Source organism: Littorina saxatilis, linkage group LG4 (genome assembly GCF_037325665.1).
Source record: "Littorina saxatilis isolate snail1 linkage group LG4, US_GU_Lsax_2.0, whole genome shotgun sequence".
In the NCBI taxonomy this organism is placed as follows: domain Eukaryota; kingdom Metazoa; phylum Mollusca; class Gastropoda; order Littorinimorpha; family Littorinidae; genus Littorina; species Littorina saxatilis.
Window position 1 is genome coordinate 14,955,387 of NC_090248.1, and position 16,789 is coordinate 14,972,175.

Here is a 16,789-nt window from a genome sequence, read left to right on the forward strand (position 1 = left end):
ATCTCTTCTAAATATAACTTAAGCGAGAAGCCAATGAATACTTCGGAAACTGAATGTCACTGGATTTATTTCAAGTCTACTTATTAGAAACGATATCCCTGTGCCCCCTTATGTTAGTCTGAAACCTCAAGGTTTGTCCGTTGTATTGTGGGCGAGTTGTATTGGGGTAAACATTGATATTTACTAGCATCACATCAGAAATGAAATGCTCTTCCTGTTGACAGCTAAAATAACTCCAGTTGATTGTCCCCGGCTGGGCAGGTCTTACTTATAATGCCTTCATTCACTTTCAGCTCTTTCTCAAACAATTGTTTTTCTAGCAATGGCACCCTTGATTCTGATACAGTAATAGCAATAAGCAGAAAAGGCCAGCCTTTGGCTTGCAACAGATATTGTAAATATATACATACTGGTTTGTGTTCATAACATGTAAGCTGTGGTGTGAATGGCATTTTGTGTGTGCATGATTTCAACACTGTACATAGGCAACACCCTCAGTAGTATCTACATACATATACACCGTCATACACACCATCAACATTTCCCCACAAACACACCCCACTTTTTGTTACTTCTCTCATTCTGACCTTTTTATCACTTTAGGAGAGGTGTTGCTATTGAAAAAGAAAAGTACAGGTACTGTGATACCATTTCTATATATTGTATGAAGCAACTGATTTTTTGGTCAAATTAAGTTTGGGTTTTTCTACTCATTGTTTTCTATCATTCCAAAATTTAAAAACTCACTAAAATAGAATGTTTTTGATCTAAACATTAAAATTAAAATCCCTGCATGTGAAAGGTTTTTTCTCCATCTTTCATAATATGCCACACATTTGAAAATTATTTATAACCCCTGGCTCCCTTCACAAACGTATCTCCTTCAGTCCTTGCCCCACAAAGAACACATAAACAAGTTTTATGATTTTATCAAGTACATTTTATATTCATACAACATATTCACAGATGTGTTAAAAACAGTGTTTGCACCTTTTGTTTACACACTGAAATGAAGGTGTGTGCTTCACAAATAAAGATGATGAAAAATGCTTGTCCAAGGGATCAATGTTCTTTAATCAGTTTTCAAAGCTTGAATGGATTTTTTTCTGTAATCTTTTCTTCCAGATTTTAAATCGTTAAGTGAAATGGAGGGCACATAATATGGGTTATAATATCTTTATGAGTTAAAATGACACTTACTTTTTCCTTTGAGAATGTTCCACACACACACACACACACAGGCATTTATTCTCACACACATTCATACACATACACCTGCAAATGCAAACATACACTCGCTCTCACAAAGCTAAAACGCTTAACATGCCCGGCACATTAAAATCTCCATCAGACCATCTTTGGTACAACAGCGAACTCACTCTGGAATTGGAAATCACTTGCGCTTGTGTTTCTACCTCACTAGAAATGAGCAGCTATCTGATCTGGCAGAAAAACTACCACATTTTTGGCTTATCCAATTAGGGGAGTTTTTCTTCGACACATCAGAGTCGTTTGCAAGTCACAATATGACTGGATGTTTTTTCCACACATGTGTCTCTTGCTCCACTTCTAGCAACAGAACAGAACCAATCTACATACTTATTTGTTGAAATATTCAAGGACATTTGTCTGATTGACAACAAAATAACTCTAGTTTGTTTCCATTCTCACAGTTACACAAGTTACACTTACAGACTCAAAGATGGTATATCATCTGCTGAGAACAGTCATATGAAGCAAAGTCTTCTGTCTGTTCTCTTTGCTGACTTGTTTTCTCCATGAATGCCGCTTAAACGCTGCCAAATATTCTCAAACGAATGTCACAACTGCAAGCCATGCTTCAGTCAAATATCCACAGTGAGCTTCATTGTTGCAAGTGACGTGAGTTCTCAGTTCAATGTTTGCAGTGTATTTGACAAGAACACTTTAGAATATCCACCGTACATTTCACTGCTGCAAATCACCAAAGTACTCAGTTATATATCCAAAATGAATTTTATTGCCGCAAGTCAAGCACGTCCTCAGTCAAATATCCAAAGTATATTCAATCCTGACAGGCCCAAGTTGATACGTCTGAAAACAGAAGAAAAAAAAATTCAGTATCAATGTATACACTAAAACAGCACAGCAAAGATAATAAAATAAAAAGACCAAAAAATTAAACAAACATAAAATAAATAGTTAAATGTGTGACTGTTTTACCAACACATATTTCAAGAACTACATGTACAATTCCTGAATTTTTTACAAGAAAACTGACACAGAAAAAGACAAAACAGTCCATTTTTTTTACCAGAAATACACAAAAGAATTACTCTTGAATGACTATGAAATGAAAGAAGCAAGAGGAAACTTATCTTCAGAAGGGAAAGAGAAAAGAAGAAGAACATATATAAGACAAATTTCAAACTAGCATCAAACTTACCCCAGCATGCCCTGTTCCTTGGTCCTGATGTGGTAGAAGAACAGCAGCATGGCCTGGAACATGTTGTTACGTCCCTGCAACAAAACAAGGTAAGCCTCAGCTATACACAATCACTTGTCAGTAAGCGTTAGCCCTACAACATCACTACAATGGTAGTGTTCACGACTATTAGTAATTGCCCCTCCCCTCCACCTGCAGGTTCCCTATTGGGAGGTGTCTTGTGACCAGAAGGGGCTCACATTGGCAGGTACCATTCTAGCATAAAACAGTCATGTGAAAACATTCCATGCCCCTTTACTTGGTTATGCAACAAAGTTCAGTACTGTATTCTTATTGGCAAGTTTTATTCTAAAGATGCAGTGCAGGAGTCACAGCATTGCTGAAGCAACGATTTGTATTTTTGTCGGAGATTACGATATGAAAAGTCAAAAGCTTTACACAACTATCTCACAGATGACTACAAATACCTTTAGTGTTGCCAGCCAAACAAAAATTTATGCAGTTTGTCATTTCGCATCTCCTGCCAAAATGTAATTAACAATTTCCGTGATCATGTCCTGGGGCTAAAGGCTGTGTGCGGTATGCAAAAATGGACCCACATACCATCTTTCACAATTTTCTTACTTAATCAAACACAATGTCTTGACCTAAAGTACCCAAAATAGAAAGAATTCTCCCTCTCGCTGAAACCAATAGACTTCTGTGTATGCTTTTGACATAATTAGGTCAGTGCGGGACCTGATGTGAGCCTGGTCAAGGGCGAATCTTTCCTGCCAAAATTAATTCGTAAAAAATTTGCAGTTTTTGACTCCTTGCATGAAAATCAATGAAACTTAGAATTTTTTTCAAACGAATGGCTGCCTGAGGTATGACTGAAAGCTCTAGGAGCTCCGTGCACCTGGACGTGACAAGTTCAGTAACTTTAACAGTGATACAATGTGAGAAACTGACCTTTGGCAAGTTGTAGGTCTGTGTTCCAATGACCACCTGGAAGTGGGGAGGGTTGATGCTGGTCTGGTAGATCAGCAGGTTGTCCTTACGATGTAAATCTGCACATGCATACACACACATATACACATAGTCAAAGCAGTTGTAACTTCTATACTCTCTCAAAAATATCAAATATTTAAGCCTCTCCCATTGTCTTCCATGTTTCCAGAACACTCATCAGCATTTGTGTTAACCAGAAATGTTTGGTGTGCTACAGGTTTGTATGTGAAAACAGTACTACCGATTGTGCAAACCAAAATACACCTTTGCTTTATTATACCTTTGTTTTACCAGCTTTCGTCATAAGGTGATAATTTTTTGTGTGATGCACTCTTCCTAGGTAATGCTGGTTTTTAAAAAAATCACAGAGCGGTCACTGACTCACCTGGCTTGTCAGGTGTTTTGACAAAGTGTTCAGAACTGAACACCTTCCCGTCCATACAGCGTGGCTGAGCAGGGAGGCGAGAGTCCAAGTAGGAACACAGGAGCTGCATCACCAGCTGCACAACACGGTCAACAAGTGAATCATCATTACCACAGTGTGATTATGTTTGAAGAGCAATTGGCCCACCAGCCGTATGACTACAATAATCAATTTTAATGATTATCAATTTCACATGACCAACATTCAAATGAATGCAACCATAACACAAATTTCATGAAAAAATGGGGAATCTAATGATACATTTTAATTAAACAGTGAAACCCAGGTGGAAACAACGCTCTCTTCTCGTTGTTTCCCACAGAAACTAGATCATAGGAAGAAAAGGTACAAACTTACAGATGCATCTGTTATCAAGTGCTCTGCCCAGGGTTTGCCATAGTTGCCTCCCTTGTTCCATGTGAATTCACTCATACTGCCTGTGCTCAGGTCTGAAACATTTTCAAAAACATTTTCAAAAAGTAACAAAGACTGACATGCAGTGTCTGAAATACTGAAGATTAAAGCTGGCACTGTGGAACCTGTGATGAGAGGAAACCCTTGGGACCAGCCAAATTTCCTTTCACTGCAGGTGGCCCTTCATGTCAGGTATATATATTTTTTTTAAAGGGACAAGTGTCCTTTATTCAATTTGGGAGGTTGACTTAAATTTGTCACTTTTCCAAGGCACCTCTCATAAAAAGTCAGTGTTTTTCTTAGCAAAGAAAACGGACAGGGCTTCTACATTAGAATTGAACACTTGAAACTGAAAGTCTTGCAATGCTACAACATTACTGTTTGACATACACAGCGTTAATATTCTAACTTTTCGAGGAAAGAGAGACAGAACACATAGACAGTAGCATTTTAAAGTTTATCCATCTCCACCCCACTGATTTACCAAGTAAGTGAACAAGCCAGCAAGCAACTGACCTTTGATCCTGCGCACCAGATACCCCTTGTTGGCAATTTACCTAGTAACTGAACAAGCCAGCAAGCAACTGACCTTTGATCCTGCGCACCAGATACCCCTTGTTGGCAATTTACCTAGTAAGTGAACAAGCCAGCAAGCAACTGACCTTTGATCCTGCGCACCAGATACCCCTTGTTGGCAATTTACCTAGTAACTGAACAAGCCAGCAAGCAACTGACCTTTGATCCTGCGCACCAGATACCCCTTGTTGGCAATTTACCTAGTAAGTGAACAAGCCAGCAAGCAACTGACCTTTGATCCTGCGCACCAGATACTCCTTGTTGGCAATTTACCTAGTAAGTGAACAAGCCAGCAAGCAACTGACCTTTGATCCTGCGCACCAGATACTCCTTGTTGGCAATTTACCTAGTAACTGAACAAGCCAGCAAGCAACTGACCTTTGATCCTGCGCACCAGATACTCCTTGTTGGCAATTTACCTAGTAAGTGAACAAGCCAGCAAGCAACTGACCTTTGATCCTGCGCACCAGATACTCCTTGTTGGCAATTTACCTAGTAAGTGAACAAGCCAGCAAGCAACTGACCTTTGATCCTGCGCACCAGATACTCCTTGTTGGCAATTTACCTAGTAAGTGAACAAGCCAGCAAGCAACTGACCTTTGATCCTGCGCACCAGATACCCCTTGTTGGCAATTTACCTAGTAACTGAACAAGCCAGCAAGCAACTGACCTTTGATCCTGCGCACCAGATACTCCTTGTTGGCAATTTACCTAGTAACTGAACAAGCCAGCAAGCAACTGACCTTTGATCCTGCGCACCAGATACTCCTTGTTGGCAATTTACCTAGTAACTGAACAAGCCAGCAAGCAACTGACCTTTGATCCTGTGCACCAGATACTCCTGGTTGGCGAAGCACTCGAGGTAGGACACCAGACTGTTGAGTGCAGGCACCATGGGGCCCTTGGTCAACGCCAGCTGCTTCAGGGTCGATACGCCAACCTCTGACATACACACACACCATCATCAATATCAGAATAGAATGATGTTTGGAAGTCAGTGACAGTCTGTCACAGTTTTTCTGGGCTGTGGAAAAGTTCCACCTCTTAAAAAAAACAGGGCAAACAACGAGACCATGTCAGGGGAAGTTTGTGATCACTTACACCTAACACTGCAGGGATGCAACCCTTCCACATCCCATAAAATCCCTGACAGTTATTTAAAAAAATCATCTAGTCTTTGCAGCCTTTTGTGAATCCTGAAAAATGTTTAGTGACAGAACTCATGTAGCTTTGTACAATTGGCAAACGCCAAGGGAATGTGTAAGTTTTATTATTTTGAGCTCATCAACTCTCCATTTTCATGTTCTTTCCAGACGACTCTATCTTCTCTTACCCATAATTATTATCATTAATATGAGCGTGAGCGTGCATGCGTGTTTGAATGTGATTACATGCACACTCATGTGTGTGTGTGTGTGTGTTTGCCAATCTGTTTGGAGAAAAGCACAACCGTAACATAAACAAGAGAGAGGATGGACACTGACCTCCAACCTGCATATCGTCACATCCAATTCTGTGCAGCCGTTTGTTGACGTCAGTAATCTTCTTGCTCAAGCGAGATACAATGGTTGCACTCAGCCACTGAAAAACAACAGATGCATTGCGTCAACATAGATCATATCAGAGTTGACGCAAACATTGGATCTGTGTACTAACATAAAAAAAGGCAAAGGAAACAATAATAAAAAAAAGGAAGACAGAGAGAGGAAACGCCAGAGGGAAAGACATATAACTGAGCTAAGGAACATAAAGGCTAAGAACAAAGACTAAGCAACAAACAAAAACACTAACAAAGAAGACAAGAACAGAAGGGAAAGCAGAAAGGGTAGGAAAGATAAGGAAAGAAAAGAAAAAGCAGCAAAGAACAAGTGTGACATGAAGAGTGGGGTAAAGGGTGAAATAAATGCCATACTGCACAGGTGGTGACCAACCTTTCTCAACTTCTCTGTCCACTTGTACAAATCATCCTCGGTAACGCCGTATTTGCTCCACACCTGACAAAACAAGCGCACCAAATTTTGAACAGCTAAGCTTGAAAACGTTTATCGGACATGCACACACAGACATCTCAGGATTTTCAGTATATCAATAAAAGAGCATGGAATCTTTAACATGTGTAAACAATCTTTATAAAAGCTGTGCATAAGAAGGCAAGACATGTAATAATAAGTCTGAATATTTACAAAGGCAACTCCAATAAAGTATTTACAATTTTCTCTTCCTGTCCTGATCAGGGATCAAAACCAGGACTAAAGCCACTGGGCAGAAAACAGGGGCACATTTTTAAATCTATCAGCTGTTACTGGAACATAGTCAAAACTCTTTTCTGAGACCCTGAATTGTAAGACTCCCTCAACTTCAAGACCTCCTTTTGCAAGACTTTCTTTGTCAGTAAATTGACCTCAATGGTAAGACTTTCTTTGTCAGTAAATTGACCTCAATTGTAAAACTTTCTTTGTCAGTAAATTGAGCTCAATTGTAAAATTTTCTTTGTCAGTAAATTGAGCTCAATTGTAAAACTTTCTTTGTCAGTAAATTGACCTCAATTGTAAGACTGTCTCTACTTGAAGACCTGAAGTGCCCAGATCTCTGGATGTCTTAAAACAGAGGTACCGCTGAATTCTACATTGAGAGAACCTCTAGTATACCTCATCTACACCAGACATCAAAGCCTGGTCGGCAGCGCTGGTTTTGGCGGCTGACTGTGGTAGATGGGAGGCAAGCTGGTAGGCGTACTTCCGCAGAGTATGAGTCAGGTCAAGAGCACTGGTTCCGTACGACCAGAACGAAGATGAAGTCATGTTCAGAGTTTCCTGTGAAGCTGTAAAACAAAACAAAAATATAACTTCTACGGAATAAAGTTATTTTTCCCTGCCACACTACCAATCAAGCGCACACAACCTTATAATAGGCGTTTTAACAGCAAACCTCTTATCCAGTTTTACCTGAATTTATATTTAAATTTTAAAATGTAAACAAAGTCAAGACAGGAAAGTTTTCAAAGTCACCATGCCACTATTGTGTTTATTGGCTGAATTGTGTGCAATACAAATAGCTTTTGTTATATATATATTAGACAAAGAGCTTTTGATGTGTATAACTTGAGAGTGATGAAAAGACCATTGACACCTTGCTTAGACCGGAGTTCCTTTTCCTCTTGTTCCTGCAGGAAGCTGTGAAGAGTGTTGCGATCTTTGATGCGGTCATATGGTGAAGCTGAAGACACACAATCTATCACATCACACTTAATGACAAGAAATTACACTCTGTCACATCTTACAAACAAGTTACATACTTTCACTGAACACCAGACACTGTAAATCTTTTCTAACGCTTCCCACATCAACAATAAACAAGAAGAGCAAACGCTCGATCGAGTCACTTTCGCAGTTCTGAATATTGTATGAGGCATCAGATGGACAGGAAGAAATTGCTATTCACAACACAATGAGTCACGTTCACATAAAATTTGAGCCCGGTCACTTTTATAGTTTCCGAGAAAAGCCCAACGTTAAGTTGTGTGTTGCCGAACAGAAAAGGCTAGTTATCTCCCTTGTTTTTCTGATAACGTTCGTAAAAGGCTACAGATGTAAATACTTTGATGTAAAGAATAATCCTACAAAGTTTCAATCACATCCGATGAACTTTGTCAAAGATATAAAATGTCTAATTTTTCCTTTGACGCTGACCTGTGACCTTGAAAAAGGTCAAAGGTCAACGAAACCATCGTTAAAGTGTAGAGGTCATTGGAGGTCACGACTAAACAAAATATGAGCCCGATCGCTTTGATAGTTTCCGAGAAAAGTCCAACGTTAAGGTGGTGTCTACGGACGGCCGGCCGGACGGCCGGCCGGCCGGACAGACTAACACTGACCGATTACATAGAGTCACTTTTTCTCAAGTGACTCAAAAACCCAAGATGGCTTAAATTTTGAATTGGTTTTGAAAAAAGACAATAAAACATGCTTGATGCTTTAGTTTGGAGTTTTGGCAGTCTATCGACTACCGTATTTGACGGATTACAAGACGCACCGTTTTATAAGCCACACCCCCGACTTTAAAAAAAAAAATTGGGACGAGCCACGTATAGGCCGCGTCACAATATTAGCCGCCGTCGAAAAAAATATAATCAGATCGTGTCAATCAATCAAAACAACCAGGCAAACGAAAGTACGGTATTTGGCGAAATCGGTTCCGAGAATAAACAAGTGAAACAAAGAAGAAAAGTGAAAAAGTTTGAAGAAAAATATCACACACACAATTTGTAACCAACACACACATGTAGTCCCGCCCGGAATAAGCTTTTTTGTGATGATTTACGACTTTTGCGCACATTTCGAGCAGACGAAAACACAACATGGCGGCTCTCGCTCCTCCAACTATCGCGAGACACAAAAAAACGAAACCTGATACATCCGGTGTTTCTCTGTACGCTATCTTGTCACGACGACTTGTTGACAAACGAAGATTCGCGAAAGAAAGAGAAAAGCGCAGAGTCTTGAGTAGAGAGCTAATAAAGTACCGGTAATCGCTAATCGAGCGAAATGAAAATCCGCGGCGACTTCCATAAGGTGAATGCTATTCAAGTTTAGGTCAAGTTTTAGCCGCATCTTTTTATAAGCCGCAATGCGATTATTTTTGGAAAAAAGTCGCGGCTTGTAGTCCGTCAAATACGGTACTCCGGCCACATCAACTTTTAAATTTGATAGCTTCTGCCTCTGTGGCTTTGTTACAAATTTAATGGGAACTGAAAGTAAACTTCTTGAGGAAAAAAATCATCCGAGACAAAACCAACTTGGATTTTTTTTTTTCAAGACAACACAAGACTCTTTACTGTTTTTACAAAGCCTGCTTAACATTTTGTGACTGGTCATAATAAACAAAATAAAATAAGCATAACAAGCAGAAAATGTGTGGAAACAAAAGAGATGAAAAAGCAGCTCACTGGAAGCACTGCGTGGGGTGGAGAATGAGCGACGAGACCTGAAGCTACTGTCACCTTGATCGTACCCTGGAGACGGGGCGGAGGAGTTCAGAGAGCGGTGCTGCACACAAAAACAATCACAACCCAGTCAGAAAAAACCCACAAGGATCAGTTGCACCAGTCCATGTGTCCTTTTCGGATATGAAAATAAATTAATTGTGTTATTATAATGCCTTAGCTTGACCACAAGCAGTGACTACTTGTTTTTTGTGTGTTTTTTATATTTAGTCAAGTTTTGACTAAATATTTTAACATCGAGGGGGAATCGAAACGAGGGTATGGTGTATGTGTGTGCGTGTGTGTGTGTGTGTGTGTGTGTAGAGTGATTCAGTCAAGTCAAGTCAAAGTCAAAGTCAAGTCAAGTCAAACAGTTTATTTACCAAATGCAAAGCACAGGATTTTGTTATGGTGTATGCATAAAACTTCACACTCCTTCCACACGCATATATCACAACAACTATGTACAGACAAAGTGTTCAATCTCACTGGGCCCACTACGTGTGCACACCAACCAGACAGTTCAAAACGGACTGGTTGTTCCTTTAGCACCAATCTGACAGGAGCAATCACAGGTTGCATGGATAAAGATAAATGAATTCCCTAAAAATCATATCTAAAAATATAGTCATCAATATAATAAATCCGAGTACATGCTAACACAGTTATTCAAGGGACACAACCCTTACATCTATTAAGATATTTCATTTAAGGATACTCGATCCATTTCAAAACTTTAACTGACACATATCACAGATCTAACAGATCTAAGAACGATCCACCATTGAGGCCGCAAGGACTGCCTCAGGAAAGAAACTGTTTCTGAAACGAGAAGTCCTGCTCTTCAGAGCGCGGAAGCGCTTGCCTGACGGGAGGAGCTCGAACAGATGGCCGGCTGGGTGAGATGAGTCTGCCACTATACCCCTAACTCTCTTTGCTAAACGTGAGCTGTACAGTGAGGCGACTGACGGAAGTTCGCAACCCACAATACGAGACGCTTGTCTGACAATGCGCTCCAGCTCTTCCTTGTTCCTAGCACTGGCACCGCTAAACCAGACTAAACTACGGGACCGATCTTTATGAAATTTGACATGAGAGTTCCTGGGTATGAAATCCCGATACTTTTTTTCATTTTTTTGATAAATGTCATTGATGACGTCATATCCGGCTTTTCGTGAAAGTTGAGGCGGCACTGTCACGCTCTCATTTTTCAACCAAATTGGTTGAAATTTTGGTCAAGTAATCTTCGACGAAGCCCGGGGTTCGGCATTACGTTTCAGCTTGGTGGCTTAAAAATTAATTAATGACTTTGGTCATTAAAAATCTGAAAATTGTAAAAAAAAATAAAAATTTATAAAACGATCCAAATTTACGTTTATCTTATTCTCCATCATTTGCTAATTCCAAAAACATATAAATATGTTATATTCGGATTAACAACAAGCTCTGAAAATTAAATATATAAAAATTATTATCAACATTTTTTTTTCGAAATCAATTTTAAAACACTTTCATCTTATTCCTTATGTCGGTTCCTGATTCCAAAAACATATAGATATGATATGTTTGGATTAAAAACACGCTCAGAAAGTTAAAACGAAGAGAGGTACAGAAAAGCGTGCTATCCTTCTCAGCGCAACGAATATCCCGCTCTTCTTGTCAATTCCACGGGCACTGCCTTTGCCACGGGCGGTGGAGTGACGATGCTACGAGTATACGGTCTTGCTGCGTTGCGTTGCGTTCAGTTTCATTCTGTGAGTTCGACAGCTACTTGACTAAATATTGTATTTTCGCCTTACGCGACTTGTTTTTTGTTTTGTTGGGGGGGGGGGGGGGGGGGGGGTGGCGATTCTTTTTTGCTTTTTCAGTTATACCTGTTTACAAAGCTTCTGGCCTAACCACTGCTAGCCACAGAGTCACATCCTGAGCCACGTATGTTAAGAAGGGACTGACCATGTCAAAGCTGTGACCAAAGCTGCCAGAGAACGGAGACATGGAAGGGGAGTAAACACTGTGATACTGTGTCGGTGACGCCGAGACAGGCGAGATGAAGCCCGGTGACAGAGGCCGCATCATGCTGTGTGGTGACCCCTCACCACTGGAGAAACTGCCCTGATTGGTTGAGAAAATGAGGCTGCTATCTGGGGACGACTGTAAACTCTTCTGCTGCTGTGGGGGTGGTGTGCGAAAGCCATGTTCTGAAGATGAAACAAAAAGATTTGTTTGCATTGCTCTTGAGCAATATTTTTATTGTTTAAAGTTGAATTTTCTATTCATTAAATCTGCTGGTTGTCTTGTCAAAGCTGGCACACAGAATGTTTTGACTCAAATAATCAGTTGCTGCTGTCAGTGTTATATTCAGGATTGAGATTTTTGTATGAATCATATCAATACTCTAATTGTTGAGTCTAGACTTTTCCTCTCTTCTACTGTTTCTTTCCCTAAGATACAGGAAGCAATAGCCCTTAGGCAGCAGAGCCATGCTCATGTTCATTGTATTGCTATTTTCATCCACACTCTGTGGCAGCTTGAATATGTCACAGGCCTGAGAACAGTTATTGGCTATCACTATCAGCACTTATAATTAGAAACAAAGCAAAGTACAAACCATTTTCCTTGACTCCCAACAACTTGCGCTGCCTCTCTGTCAAATCCACAGGGCCACCAAACATGTAGGTCCACACAAAGTAGATCAGCGACAGGACATTTAAGAGAATCTTGATCACCAGCAGCAACCCAGCACCAAGTTCTGCAAGATGTTAACTGTCTTAACTCTGACAGGCAGCACATCAAATCATCATGAACCCACACACACTGAACACGCAAGTAACAAATGAATCACTGCTGCTTTGTAATGGAAAACTAAAATCGATTTCATTTGATTAATATACTTACCCGAGTCACATATTTAGCATTGACGCAGTCGATAGCTAAGGTGTCTGAAACGCTATCCCGCCTATAGTCTAAGGGAAGCAACCCAAGCTAAAAAAGTAGCAAGCTTGCTACCCTGGGTTGCCTCCCGTAGCGTATCACGCCACAGATCTCGTACCTGGTACGAGACACCCTCATTCGACTTCTAGAATACAAAGAAACTAAAAGCGGGGAAGGTGGGAGGGAATTACCTATGTGACTCGGGTAAGTATATTAATCAAATGAAAATTTAATTAAAAATTTTCGATTAAATTACATATTCTTACTCCGAGTCACATATCTAGCAGATAACTCCAACAAGGTGGTGGGTAGGATCAAAAAGTTCAAACTCACTCTAAAGTTCTGGAGAGACAAAAACCAGCTGCCGCCAAGGAAGGAATGGGCCGAGACCCATCCTGACAGAGGGCAGCAATGTCTGCAGAACCTGATAAGACAAAATCCTAGCGCCAGAAGCTGTGCGCAGGACATCATCCAAACCTCATAGGCCAAAAAGGCCAAGGAGGAGGCCCAGGCCCTGGAAAAGAGCTCGGGCCGAGCCGAGGGAAAGATAGCATAAAGCTATGACAAGGCGGAGGGAAAGAAAATCCCTTGCCAAGAAACTGGCCCACTGCCAAAAGTCAGGAAAGGATCCCGTGAGAAAGAAACCACTGACTCACTCTAAACCCTTGCCAGGAACTGGCCCACTGCCAAAGGACAGAAACGGACCGAGAACCACCCTGATTGACAGCCGAGATGTCTCTCAGGCAAGAAATGCGAAAGACAACATCAGAGAGCCAGTAAGCTGTGCCCAGCACTTCTTCCAATCTTCTGAACCGTAAAACAGTCCAGAAAAGGACCCCAGTCTTGGATAAACCCGACCAAGTAGAGGGAAGGACAAGCTGCCCCCCCCCCCCCCCCCTTAAATTGGAAGGAAATGCTAATGGCCTGGAAAAGATCCGTGCGTAAGGTTGCCGGCTAAGCCCTGAAAAGGACCGACCCTCACGGAGACCATAAGGCAAACATGCCAAAGTAAGAAAACTTTGGGATGGAGTGAGGCCCAAAAGGCCCTTGAGAGAACAGTCAGCTCCAGAAGAGTGACCAAACTCCAAACTGGAAAGAGAGAGACGCCTGAGTACCAAGTACCAGAGTCCAACTCAATGAGCAAAACTCAAGGAAGACGGTCACCAGTCGTCCCCTGCCCATCCCTGCGAAAGCAGAGAGAGGGGTAAAAATGAGGACGAAGCAACCTAAGGTAGTGCGTAAGCACCGGAAATGCGGACCCGCAGTGGCCAAATCCTAATGTGACCGGAGACCGGAAACAAAATGACAAAAGCCAGCGTGTTCGCAGAGCAGACTGCTTGTAGGTAATTGAAAATGAATCAAAAAACCCGAAACAGAAAGAACGAGGCTGGTAAGAAAGACGGAAAACCGTGAAGCGAACCAGCCGTCAGACTCCCGAGACCAGAGTTCTCAGGAGAAAAAAGTAATAGTCATAGTTGCAAGTGAAAAAGGGGTGACCAGGCCGGAAGCCCAACCCAGCAGAAATCGTCCCAACTCACATCCTGCAAGCATGATGGAGCAGAGGAAGAGACGAAATCCGCAGTCACAAGAACCAAATTGCCAAAGTCGCAACACGACAGGCAGGAGACTATAACACAGGCTAAGGCCGAGAGCCTTGTTGCCCGTAGGCCGGCCATTGCACCAAAGTACCCAAAGTACACAGGCACAATAAGAAACCAAAAGTTTCGGCCGCCGAAAAAGATGCTAGCCTAAAGGCCAGCACCGAGAAAACTGGAACATTAGCTAGACCTCTGCCCAAAAAGGGGAGGAGTAGCCAAAAAACCTGAGAAAAAGTGACAAGCCAAGAATGACTTCTCAAACATGCATTGCCCAGACAATGCACCCTCAGGAAAATCTGAATGTTACTTCCGAGGCCAACTCAAGTGAACCTTAAGTTTGGACGAAACACCAGAACGCGTCTGATCGCTAGAGAAAGACAAAGTCAGACTCGGCGAAAGACAAACCTGGACCAAGTCCAGAAGCTCGTGGCAAAGAGAAAACGGGGAAGCCCAAAGGCAGAAACCCCCCTTTAAACGGAAATCGACCTCTCAGCACCCATACGCTGGGAAAAAGAAAGAATGTCGAAGCCCGAAGCCACAAGCACAAGGAAAGCAACAACCACCACCGCCAACGGATGAAATGGCTGTTGCTCCAGCCGAGGCTAAAACCCCGAAGCCCTAAGGCCAGCTGTTGTTTCAAAAACCCAGCGTACCTATGACGGCTGTGAAAGAAACAATCTCACCTGAGCTGAGGACTTAGGCCGCTTAGGCTGAGTCCGCTTAGGTATAGCCTGCTTAGGAGCGGCCTGCTTTTGCTGCTTTCGGATTGAAGCTCAAAAGAAGGGAACCGCTGTTCTCTGTTGGTCTCAATCCCCTGCTTCTGGCATGAGAGGCCAGGCTGCCGGAGAGAGACCGTCCACCAAGGATGACGATCTGAGAATGTTCCTTGTCGACTCCTCCGAAAACCGGGAGTGGGCAAGAAACAAGTCCCTTCTGCACGAGACCGCATGGAAATAGTGCAGAGAGGACAGCCTCATCTGTGCCTCGTTCACCCTTGTAAGTGTGGAGAGGAGTGAGACACTTCCTCCGCGTCCTGCTCTTTACTAAGAGTAAAGGGCACCAAGGAATCTGCCAGAGCGTGAGAAAGCGCCCGCAGGAGAGTCTCGGAAATGGAACTGAGTTCCAAAAGTTGTCAGCCCCCCTTCCTCAGAGAATAGGAGATTCTTCCCATAGAACGGCAGAACCGAATCCTTCCTCAACGGCTTCGTAAGAAGCGAAAGAAGTTCCGGCGTGACCGGAAACGGTGCACGCGGACGGGGAAAGGCCAACAGGAGGCTTCGAGACGACCTTGGCCAAGGCAACTTCCTCTGATCCGCTAAGGGCACGAAGGAGGAAGCCTGCGCAGGAGCGGCAAGGTATTCCGATGCCAGCTCCGAAGCTGAACCCTGAGGAACCAGCAACGAAACCGACGCCGGAGGCAACCCCCTGTCGAAGAGGGGGGCTTGGCGAAAAGGCAAAAAAAGGCGAAAAGCTACTAAGGGTGATTCTTTAAACCAGAAGTAGCTGCTTCCTCTTAGCCAACCTGAAGTCCTTCCTGTTGGCAATCGATTGTGCTCATTCCCTAACTGAGAGGAGGATGAGAGGAATCAAAAACCAAGGAAAGTGGGAGAGACGAGCTAGCGGCCACCACCGGAGTGTGTGGATGCTGCTGTCCCAACAGAGGCAAGAAGCCTGTATGCCCATAGGGCAAGCCTTGTTCGAAATTCACCGGCGACCAAACGGAAGCAGCGGGAACTGAACCGGAAAATCCGGGAGGAGCCGGAAGTGCGGCAGCACCAGCAGCGCTATGCCAAAGCTGGCGCTGAGCCACCTACGAGCTGAAGCTCGGAACCCAAAGGTAGGCCGTAGGCCAGAACCGGAAGTGACAGTAACCTGTGCACTACCCGCTTGACCTACCTTCCTGCCAAGGCCGGAAGCGAAGCTGCCGGGAATGGCTGCCGTGCAAAGGGCAAAGCTCAAACCGGAAAGGGCCATGGGCTGCCCACACACCGATGAACTAACATTTCCAGCCGGAGCCGGAAGAGAAGCTGTCGCGGACGACTGCTTACGTATAGCGCAGCTCAAGCCGGATGGGATCATTATTTGTCCGCCTTCCAACGAGGCACTACTTCCGTGAACCGGAAGTGCAGCTGTCGCGTACGACTGCCGACGTAAGGCAAGGCTCGAACCGGACGTGACAGCAGCCTGTGCACTAACCAGTGAACCTACACTTCCGGCCGGAACCGGAAGAACAGCTGTCGCGGGCGACTGCTGCCGTAGGGCAAGGCTCGAACCGGACGTGACAGTAGTCTGTGCACTAGCCGGTGAACCTCTTACTTCCGGCCGGAGCCGGAAGCAGCTGTCGCGGACGACTGCTGACGTAAGTCGAAGCTCGAACCGGACGTGACAGTAGCCTGTGCACTAGCCAGTGAACCTCTTACTTCCGGTCGGAGCCGGAAGCAGCTGTCGCG

The 16,789-nt window shown here is 43.2% G+C and overlaps 1 protein-coding gene across 1 annotated transcript in view; it reads right to left on the reverse strand.

The window, feature by feature from the left end:
• Window positions 1-826: 826 nt before the first annotated feature.
• The window catches only part of LOC138964052 (transmembrane protein 209-like), a 23,024-nt gene continuing 7,061 nt past the window's right edge, over window positions 827-16,789 (reverse strand). The window contains exons 4-16 of the mRNA XM_070335933.1: window positions 12,419-12,559; window positions 11,764-12,008; window positions 9,775-9,874; window positions 7,959-8,045; window positions 7,478-7,650; window positions 6,761-6,823; window positions 6,314-6,410; window positions 5,646-5,771; window positions 4,197-4,288; window positions 3,801-3,915; window positions 3,377-3,474; window positions 2,426-2,499; window positions 827-2,073 (exon numbers count right to left, since the gene is read on the reverse strand). Coding sequence (XP_070192034.1) covers window positions 2,022-2,073; window positions 2,426-2,499; window positions 3,377-3,474; window positions 3,801-3,915; window positions 4,197-4,288; window positions 5,646-5,771; window positions 6,314-6,410; window positions 6,761-6,823; window positions 7,478-7,650; window positions 7,959-8,045; window positions 9,775-9,874; window positions 11,764-12,008; window positions 12,419-12,559 — 1,463 coding nt within the window. The 3' untranslated portion in view covers window positions 827-2,021. The remainder of the gene's footprint in view (window positions 2,074-2,425; window positions 2,500-3,376; window positions 3,475-3,800; window positions 3,916-4,196; window positions 4,289-5,645; window positions 5,772-6,313; window positions 6,411-6,760; window positions 6,824-7,477; window positions 7,651-7,958; window positions 8,046-9,774; window positions 9,875-11,763; window positions 12,009-12,418; window positions 12,560-16,789) is intronic.